General features: G+C 42.6%; 2 protein-coding genes across 2 annotated transcripts in view; both read left to right on the plus strand.

Moving 5' to 3' along the window:
• The first annotated feature begins 294 nt into the window (after positions 1 to 294).
• On the plus strand, positions 295 to 5,323 carry LOC121874421 (ionotropic receptor 21a-like). The gene is made up of 11 exons (XM_042378551.1): positions 295 to 1,147; positions 1,258 to 1,403; positions 1,622 to 1,715; positions 2,009 to 2,167; positions 2,367 to 2,514; positions 2,931 to 3,082; positions 3,217 to 3,368; positions 3,552 to 3,861; positions 4,095 to 4,253; positions 4,414 to 4,563; positions 4,889 to 5,323. Exons 1-11 carry the CDS (start codon positions 548 to 550, stop codon positions 5,054 to 5,056), a joined length of 2,238 nt encoding a protein of 745 aa, XP_042234485.1. The 5' UTR covers positions 295 to 547; the 3' UTR covers positions 5,057 to 5,323.
• A 908-nt stretch (positions 5,324 to 6,231) lies between these two features.
• Positions 6,232 to 10,389, plus strand: part of LOC121874422 (obscurin-like) — a 201,004-nt gene continuing 196,846 nt past the window's right edge. Inside the window, exons 1-2 of the mRNA XM_042378552.1 lie at positions 6,232 to 6,329; positions 8,071 to 8,224. The gene's annotated coding sequence lies outside the window, so the exon portion shown is untranslated. The remainder of the gene's footprint in view (positions 6,330 to 8,070; positions 8,225 to 10,389) is intronic.

Consider the following 10,389-nt stretch of genomic DNA (forward strand, 5'->3'; position numbering starts at 1 on the left):
GTTTAGACTTATTTTAAAAGTGTGTGTTTGTGTTTGGTTAGGTTAAGTTAGGTTAAGTTTAGTTAAGATATTAAAATTAGAATTTTGTATTCCAATCTAAACAAATTAAAATATCGCCCCCCCCTCTCCTCCATAATTAAAATACCCGACAGTAGTTCATAGAGCAATTAAACAATACGGCCGCCAAAAAAAGCCAAGAATAATTACAGTAATTAATGTAAACTATCCGACATTACGACCCACCAACCGATACATCATAAATAAGTAACAAAAATACCCCGACTTGGCAATCCTGTGTTTATCATTTAACGGGGGGAGGAGCCACGGGGAGGAGCCACGGGGAGGAGCCAGTGTAGAGACCACGTCCAAAGCATCTCCAGACGCCACGCCCTCATCTCCGAACACATACACACGCACAGACACGCCTCTTTCTGTTCATTATCGTCCTAACCTGACACAACACACAGACACGCCTCCTTCTGTTCATTATCGTCCTAACCTGATACAGAAGCCCCTGAGTAGTTGGTGGCCCTGTTGTGTGAGGAGGATGAGGGTAGGTCCTGATGGTGTGTTGCTACTGCTGGTGGTGGTCACTCAGTCCTCCTCCGTCGTCATGTTCTCTGACCTACAACAAGAGACTCCTCCTGACCACATCCCTGATAACACAACCCTCTCTATCTATCATAACCTTGACCACATCCCTGATAATACAACCCTACCCATCTACCACAACCTTGACCACATCCCTGATAATACAACCCTCCCCATCTACCACAACCTTCATCCAGAGGTCCTCCCCACTCCTCCCCACAACAAATTCATCTCTTCCCTCACCTATCATAACCCTAAACAGGATTTTCCCCACAAGTCTAACCACAACAATAACCATCCATCCTCCACCACACATGAACACACAGAGAAACTTAACACACAGGAACTTACAGAAATGAAAATCTCCTCAATAAATCTTCACAATTACACCACAGACATCTTCACTACTAGGAGAGACACAACATCACTCTCTTGGTTGTTAGTAACTGTGGTGGAGCGTGAGATGAAGGAATGTGATATGGTGGTCGTGTATGATGCTGCTTATGGCCAAACAGGTGTGCTGGATGAATTACTGTTGCTACCAAATATACGACAGGTAAAATATCTCATTATATACTTCTATAGTATTGTTACCTTTTGTTATTGATGATATATATATATATGTATGTATGGTATGATGTTGTACAGTATATCTCTCAATGACAGGTGGTAGAGGTAGAGAGTGTAGCGGACCTTCTGGGTGTAGTATGGGTGTCAGCAGGGTGTCGTGGGTACTTAATGCTACTACACCAACCTGAGCTTCTGTTAGTGTATGTCGATCAGGGTGAGGAACATTGGCACTACCACGGCAGGTGAGGATAATCTCTCTCTCTCTCTCTCTCTCTCTCTCTCTCTCTCTCTCTCTCTCTCTCATTGCGATAATTGATAAAGCCATACTGGATAAAATACCCTACTCACATCTGTTCTGGTAAGGGGATCGATCCATGGACAAAGTGGTGAGAGGACGGTGATATCTGATGGTAAATGTTATATATACAGTATATGTGTGTCTGTTTGTCTGTTCCTGCAGGTACTTCTTCGTGGGACTGTCTCTTGATCAGCTGATGGCCCTGACCGTGTCTAAGAAGGGCAGGAAGACTGAACATATAACAGGTGCTGTGAAGGTAAGTGTGTGTGGGGGTGTGGGTGTGTGGGTGTGGGTGTTGTGTGTGTGGGGGTGTGGGTGTGTGTGTGTGTGTGTGTGTGGGGTGTGGGTGTGTGTGTGTGTGGGTGTGTGTGGGGTGTGGGTGTTTGTGTGTGAGGGGTGTGGGTGTGTGTGTGTGTGGGTGTGGGTGTTGGGTGTGTGTGGGTGTGTGGTGTGTGTGTGTGTGTGTGGGGGTGTGGGTGTTTGTGTGTGGGGGGGGGGTGTCCTATCTTCTATTCTTCCTGCTATTAACTCTCCTCCTCCTCCTCCCAGGCAGGCACGGAAGGACAGGAATGGAAGTTATACATGAACCAACTATTCTGGGGTGATGGTTTGATTCACGTAACTACTTGGCGAGGACACAGGTTCTCATCCCAGCAAGTCAGCCTCTACCCCGACAAACTAACAGATCTCAGAGGTGCTGTGCTAAAGGTAACACCAATCTATCTACGTAAAACGACTCACTGTGGCTCTGTGGTGATATTATTCCTCTCACAAGCAAATGTTCACGGGTTCGATTTTCAACCAAAGGAGGAGATAATGTACCTATCTATCTTCCATGGTGCTAGATGATGACCCTATCCCCTATCCCCTATCTCCTATCTCCTATCCCCTATCTCCTATCCGTCAGGTGGTTACGTTCGTGTGGGAGCCCAGCATCTTCTACTACAGGGCGGAGGACGGGACGGTCTTGTTCAGATACGGGACGGACATAATGGTCACTGAGGCCCTGGGTCAAGCTCTTAACTTTACCATCCAGTATGAGGAGCCTCCCAACGGTGTGGTATTGTCTGTCTCTCTGTCTCTTTCTGTCTCTCTTTATTTGTCTATCTCTCTGTTTATTTGTCTCCCGATCTCTGTTTTTTTCTGTCTGTTTGCTTGTTTGTCTGTCTGTCTGTTTCTCTTATCTCTGTCTCTCGTCTGTCTGTCTGTCTGTCTCTTATCTCTCTCTCTCTCTACATTAATCGCATGCCTCAGAAAGGTTAGAGTTAGACAGTGATAAAAACAGATTCTTTCTCCTTATCCCTAACTAAGACCTGTTAATTCACCGAAGCTTATTTTAAGCTTTACTCTTGATAACAGTTAAGCTTACAGGGAATCATCACCGTCTGTGTTATTTTATCATCCCAGCTTATTTAACCTGATGTATTAAACGCTACCTGGCGGAGTGTTCATGTATGTTCTCTTCCTTCAGGGGAGATGTGGGGAATAACCACAGAAAACGGAACCTTGACTGGATTACGGGGGAAACTATACAGAGATGAGGCGGACATAGGCATCGCTAATCTGTACATGACACTAAACCAGAGAGTCGGTACTGAATTCTCGGCTCCTTACGACACTGAGGTAATGTATAGATATAAATTTCTGGTCCTTTCGTGTGATAGAAATTTATATAATCATTGTGCACTGTATCCACTGCACTCTACACTGATTCATTCACTGTTTGACTTATTCATTTCCCCCGTTGGTCATCTCAGTCCAACTGTTTCCTGGTCCGCGCTGAGCCCCCACTCCCGCCGTGGCAGGCCCTCGCCTTCCCCTTCCATCCCTGGACCTGGCTGGCCGTCCTCGTGTGTCTGTTGCTCTCTGGTCCTGTGCTGCTGCTGGTGGCTCGTGGCAGCGCTAAGAGGTCTGTCTGTCTCCTGTACTTTTACTGATAATTACTACTATAAATGACCTCTTCGCTTTCCTATATCCCAGACTCACCATTCCTTTCTGTAAAGAAGGATATTAACAGTGACAACAAACCTTTAATAAACACAATCACACGATAAACTCATCCTCCACGATAACTTACTCCTCTTGTCTCCAGTGGCGAGGAGGTCCCCAGCCTGCAGACTTTAAGTGACTGCTACACCAACACCTTCGGTATGCACCTGAGGGTCACAGCCGTGCATCTACCACACAGGGCCAGCACGCGGGTACTGGTGAGCTTCCTGTGGGTGTACACCATCATCCTCACCATCGCCTATTGCACCAACCTGACGGCCTATATGTTGGTGAGCAAACAGCCTCGCACCATCAACACTATCAAGGAGCTTCACGACTCTGGCCTCAAAGTGTTTGGTTTAGGTGACCTGTTCAAGCGGGAACTGTCCGCCGCTAGTGACCCCTACCTGCAGGTTAGTGAATCACTTCTTGAGGCGTGATATATACATTATAACTTACAACACAACTCACAGCTCAAACTAGTAATAACCCGGAGTGTGTTCAGCCCGGAGTGTGTTCAGCCCAGAGTGTGTTCAGTCCAGAGTGTGTTCAGCCCAGAATGTGTTCAGTCGTAATTTGAACAATTACCGCCTAACCCATCAATTAAACGGTCAATAACTTGGTGATCTCCCTCTCCCTTCTTCAGGGTCTCTCTAAGACATTCCAGGTTCACTCTTCACCGCTGGAGATCTTCCCTAATGTACTGGCAGGTCGAGGGGCGCTGCTGGAGAACGAGGGACACCTGCTCTTCTCCGCCACCACTCGCTTCACCTCCAGGGGCACCTCTCGAGTCAGGATCATGAAGGTATTATACAGGTAACACACACACACTCACACTCACACTCACACTCACACACACACACACACACACACACACACACACACACACACACACACACACACACTCACACACACACACACACCTTCATTATACAACACCAACAGATAAATTAATGGTCTTCCAGGAATGTTTCGCGCCGTATAACATCGCTCTGGGTCTACAGTCCAACTCAGCCATCAAGAGGAGGCTGGACCACGTCATAGGCTGGCTACAACAAGCTGGACTCGTCAGGCGGTTCTTCAGTGATGGACTCAGACTTGCTGCTTCTACTGAGGTGAAGATTGAAGTCATTTTTCCAGGACTATATTAATTCTGAGAGAGAGAATACATCATACATCATACATTATAAATCATACATTAACCGTTCTTCTCTACAACAACAGCTCTTCAACTCTTAAAATGAGATAGAGATCAATCTTTAAACTCATCAATTGTGGTAAAACGTGTGAGATTGTTCCCCAGTTGTGTGAGAGAGAGAGAGAGAGAGAGACTCAATAATGTAAATAAACAATGCATCAATACAGTTCTCGTGTGTGGTAAGCATGTTCCAATATTGTGCCAAACAGCATAATGCGTATAATGTATATTTTCACCACCAGGAGTACGGAGGAGGCGCTGAAGAAGGGGAAGAGGTGACGGGGCCGAGGGGCGTGATTCCTCTCAGTTTGGACCACCTTCAGGGCATCTTTCTGGTCATTATAGGCGGCTGGCTCTGCTCAGGTCTGGTCTTCATCCTCGAAAAATGTCTCCTCCCCTACAGAAAGTAACAATGGTCGAGAAAAGAAGATAAAAATATTACCATTTAATTCCCAGATGATTCTTCTTCAATACCCTCATGTACGTAACTGTCTGTACGTGGCTGATCTACACTAGTCCGTTAACCAGCTACATTGTACGTGATAGGTTGAACGTAACTAGTCTACAACAGTCATTTAACCAATATATATAACATTTAATCACTCTATCTAACATTTCTTATTAGTTATTGTATTTTTTGATCAATTTTCCTTCGAGTTTTGAGGGTAAAGTTTTTCGGTTAGGTTAAGTTATTGTTTTTAAAGGCATAGCCTGGAGATGGTTAATAAATGTAAGTAAAAAATATAATGGCTTGTGATTCTCCTTTTAGTGAGCAGAACTTTTAGGGTTTTGATGAATTAACCTGTTACTGTTCGCTCCTCTGTTGGATAATTTAAGTACCTTTGTTATATCACCTTTGTTTATCCCTGACTTCCATTTATACACCTCTATCATATCGCCTCTCATTCTACGTCTCTCGAGGGAGTGCAAATTAATATGCTTTAACCTGTGTCTGGACTCAAGGTTCCTAATTCCCGGGATTAGTCTTGTCATTCCCCTCTGAATTCTTTCTCAGGATTCTATATTATCCAAATTAAGGTAGTCACTCTGCCTCATATGCAAATTTATTATTCTTTTTTTAGTGTTTGATCCGTTGTTTGTAATGAAAGAAAAATATCCTTAACTTGCAACATCACTTCGCCTTGTGTATCACCTCAACACAGGGTACATTCAATACGGCCTTAGCTGTCTTTAGATTCTTATCATGTCTTTAGTAACAATTCTATATTCATTGTTAGGCATTAATTGATTATGTTCATATGATTTTTATAACACAAATTATGGGATGATAAATCAAAATATTGACTGGTGTATTAAACAGTTTGTAGACACGATTGACGAGTGAATAATTAATTAACGTTTTAGAGTAAAAACTTGTCGTTCATAAGATCCATAATATACAACTATAATATATTAAATTAAAATACATATCAGAACATTATTTTCTTATATATGTTGAAATTAATGAAATTCATATTAGCCACTGGTGAAGATATCTCCAAGGTATCTTATCCTTATGCAAACGCAGCCTTTGTTTATCCCATGCAGTTTGTAATTGTGAGGCAGTGAGACGCCAACGTGAGGAACTTGCGGGTCACTCTACGATTTGAACCAGTGATTATGTCATAAACGTTGACCTAGATTAATTCACTAAACTGTGGAGTGACTGTGTGTGTGTGTTAGGTAAGTACTGTATCTACTGCTAGTGATTCTGCAAGGCTTAGATAGTAATTATGAGGTTATGAATCGTTTGGAGGAGTGGTTATAGGTAGCCAAGGAAACAAGAGACTCGGTGAGACAACTTCTAACTTTTCGTCAGGAGGAAATTGGGATGAAAACTGCTACTACTGTCCTAACCTAACCTAACCTAACCTAACCTAATCTAACCTAACCAGAGTTTTATCAATGAAATAAACACAAGGTTGTTATTGTTGTCATTTGAGTCTGCTGGTCTTTAACCTTTTAGTCATTAAGCTGTAGTAATGTTTTCTTTGTCGTAGTTCAGTCAACTCGTGGGATTCAGTTCCATGTCAATTCAACCCCAGATAACTCAACCCCCAGTCAATTCAACCCCAGTCAACTCAACCCCCAGTTAACTCAACCCCCAGTCAACTCAACCCCAAGTTAACTCAACCCCCAGTCAACTCAACCCCCAGTCAACTCAACCCCCAGTCAACTCAACCCCCAGTCAACTCAACCCCCAGTTAACTCAACCCCCAGTCAACTCAACCCCAAGTCAACTCAACCCCAGTTAATTCAACCCCTCATAAATTACACTAGATATCACCTGTCACAATCCTACAGTGTGTGTGGTGTCAGAGTGTGGTGCTAACCTTTTTTTATTTAATTTTTGTATGTGGCTTCCTAGTAGGGTATCCTGTGGCTGGTCAGACTGGAAGCTACGTGGCCCGGTGGTTAAGTTAGGTTCGATAAGTCATGTATTCTGCTATGCAAGAACTGTTAGGTTAGGTTTTTTATGTTCTTTTGTTTTTTCTTTTTTGGTTAGGTTAGGTTAGGTTAGGTTAGGTTAGGTTAGGTTAGGTTAGGTTAATCAAAGGAACAGCTCACATATAATATTTATTTTAGGATATTTACTTATATAGACAAATATTATTGATAAACTACCTGTTGTTTGATGGTAGAGACTACTGTATATTGAAAGAGTGAAGTACTGTACTATCACATGCATAGTTATGTTGTTTCTGGTCTTTTTTTATTTAATTTGTATTTTTTTTTACGAATTTTTATGGTTATTGATATTTTAGTTTGATCCTTTATTTCGTATTTTTGGTTTTGTAGTTTTTATTTTTATTTTTTAGTTATAGATAAAAATGTCAGCAACGTATCAGTGAACACAGCCGTAATGACCCAGGTGTTGGCGGCGGCAGGTGAACAAAATGAGCAGAGACGGCATTGATGACTCGTGATTCATGTGGAATATTTACGCGAAGACGGGCCAATGGGTGGACTAGCTTCAGTGAGGGATCTTCATGCACAGATTACGTTGCTGCTTGTGGTCATTCCTTAGATAAATTTCCTCGATGACGAAACGTTTAGGAGTCGGTGTTAATATTAAGTTAGTGAAGAGTGATGGGGGGTGATATATGGACGGGGCTGACGGCTGCTTATGTTAGCCCCAAGTTTAGTGTTTTGGACCGATTGAAATGTTTAACGAGGTATAAAAAATAGCAAGTAAAAACAGCTGTAATGTAAACAATGAAACCTGGCGTAGGTGTAATACTGTGGATGGAAATAGATGAATACACAAGACGAAACTACTTACCAAAATTAAAATACAAACATGGTATAATCTTCTGCCACGTAAACTAACTAGTGTAGGTGGATGGAATTTGATATTTTTTTTTTTACTCTAAACCTCGAGTAAATTTTTATGCCACTTTTTAATACTGTAACATGTCTTCAGGATTTGTTGATTACATCGAGGTGCGTCTGGTAAGTGACAACCTCTGTGAGTACGGGAAGTGACAACCTCTCTGCAGTTAAGACCAGCTGAGAGAAACTTGAGGAAGACTTACCACAGACGTCACACACACGACGTCTTCAGTTATGTATCCAAGGTTTGTGTCGGATCATTTAACACTCTGTTCACCTTTACTTTTTACCTGTGATATAAAATGATTATCTGTGGGATAGTTTCTTTTTTAACTACAGTACTAAATTGGTGTCAAGGGAACAATTAAATTTAGTCAAAGTTTCATATATTGTAATGTATTGTGGGGAGGGTAGTGGAAGGTAGGGATGGAGTGGAGGGTCGGGAGGGAGTGGTAGGTATGGAGGGAGGGCGTGGAGGGTCGGTAGGGAGTGGTAGGTATGGAGGGAGGGAGTGGAGGGTCGGGAGGGAGTGGTAGGTATGGAGGTAGGTATGGAGGGAGGGAGTGGTAGGTATGGGGGGAGGGAGTGGAGGGTCGGGAGGGAGTGTAAGCTTGAACCTCAGTCACAACCATCATTATCGTCGTCTCTCACCACGCATGGGGCTAATTGCATGCCTGTGTCTGAGGTCATTGCTCGTTTTCTATCCCACCTCACTCTGTAGTCACGATGATTTATGGACTGGTTGTACATACAAGTTCTAACCTCACGTGTGTGGAGACAGGAGATGTGTCTGATCGTTGCCAGTCTTCTCCTTATGATTACTATAAAATGTGGCCGTCGAATAGGTGAACTTTGACCCGGTATAGGTGAAGGAAGATTATCTGTCCCAGTGGCAAGATTTGAGGATAAAAACTCACGAAACTCCTTTATTTTGGCTTTGACTCTGGACTTGTTTATCATACACACAAGTTGTTCTAACTGTGGGGGCGTAATACCTAAAGAGATGTGTTGTTCCTTAATGATGCTAATGGTTTCTGGATCTCGTTACCACTGGAGCACCTTGAAACACTAGTCCTTTGGTTCTTATCAGGAATAGATTCCACTTCAGAAATTCTCGCCAGCTTGTTGTTGCCTTTTTAAGAAACAGATAGCAACAGATTTGTATATTCGTATATAATCATTAATACATGGAGAACCAATCACAACCTCTGATTCTCTTATCAATACTAGAGCCGACCAATAATATACCTGCATCGATCGTCTTCTTGACTGAGGATTGTCTGAGTGTTTATCTGAACTGTATCCTCGCTCTCAGTTCAAGGTGTCTCAAGTTTTCACACTAGTTCTGGAGGTCTTGCTGTAGTCGAGGCTCTTGATACCTTGATCATGTACACTTTGTCCTGATACTTGAGAGGAAATACTCCATTGATTTATCCCAGATTAATGAGGTGGGTTTGACGTGTTATTATTTCGATTCCTGATAGGCCCATGAGAGAGGCGTCGGAGCATTTAATAATACAAACGTCGGTGAATTTTAGTGGCATGTTGGTGAAGTGGTCAGGAGATTATTATTAGTGTCGTACCATATAGCTGGGCCTTAAGACTCGTGGCTAGATCTTAAGACTCATGACTAGATCTTAAGACTCATGGCCTCACATCTCTTGCTTCACACATCTCTTGCTTCACACATCTCTTGCTTCACACATCTCTTGCTTCACACATCTCTTGCTTCACTAGAGTATAATATTTGCTTCATATTAATGTGTTTTCCAAGTAGATAATTATATTCTCACTGTAAGACGAAGTAAAAGAGTTCTTATGGAGTTTTGGCACCGATACACTGTTTGGGTTTCCTACTTTCTTGTTTATTATTGGTTAGTAGGTTAGGTTGGTTGATTGGTTGATTGATTGGGTAAAATATATAACCACACACACACACACACACACACACACACACACACACACACACACACACACACACACACACACACACACACACACACACACACACTACACGCCCACACACTACACGCCCACACACCACACGCCTGCCTAAGAACACGAACAGAGAAAAAACCCAACAGGTATGTGCTTTCTTCTGGGTGAGAGAGGAGGGAGGGAAGGAGAGAGAGAGAGAGAGGGAGGGAGAGAGAGAGAGGGAGGAGAGAGGGAGGAGGGAGGAGGAGTAAGGGAGGGAAGAAGGAGGAAAGAGAATGTATAATAGATAGATAGATAGATAGACAGATAGATAGATAGACAGATAGATAGACAGATAGACAGATAGACAGATAGATAGATAGGATTAAATATATTATCGTGTATGTAAATTTTCAGATGGATATAATTTGGATTAAAAGACTCAACTGTTTACCTGAACCTGTTAATTATATATCCATATTAATGACCTGTA

Source organism: Homarus americanus, unplaced genomic scaffold (assembly GCF_018991925.1).
Source record: "Homarus americanus isolate GMGI-L3 unplaced genomic scaffold, GMGI_Hamer_2.0 scaffold43349, whole genome shotgun sequence".
NCBI lineage: Eukaryota > Metazoa > Arthropoda > Malacostraca > Decapoda > Nephropidae > Homarus > Homarus americanus.

What these genes read in the sequence shown, in the direction of transcription:
- LOC121874421 (XM_042378551.1), top strand. Translation starts at nt 548, where the DNA reads ATGAGGGTAGGTCCTGATGGTGTGTTGCTACTGCTGGTGGTGGTCACT. An exon ending in CGGCTCCTTACGACACTGAG is followed by an intron (nt 3,083 to 3,216) that starts GTAATGTATAGA and finishes TGGTCATCTCAG; the next exon opens with TCCAACTGTTTCCTGGTCCG. An exon ending in CTCGAGTCAGGATCATGAAG is followed by an intron (nt 4,254 to 4,413) that starts GTATTATACAGG and finishes ATGGTCTTCCAG; the next exon opens with GAATGTTTCGCGCCGTATAA.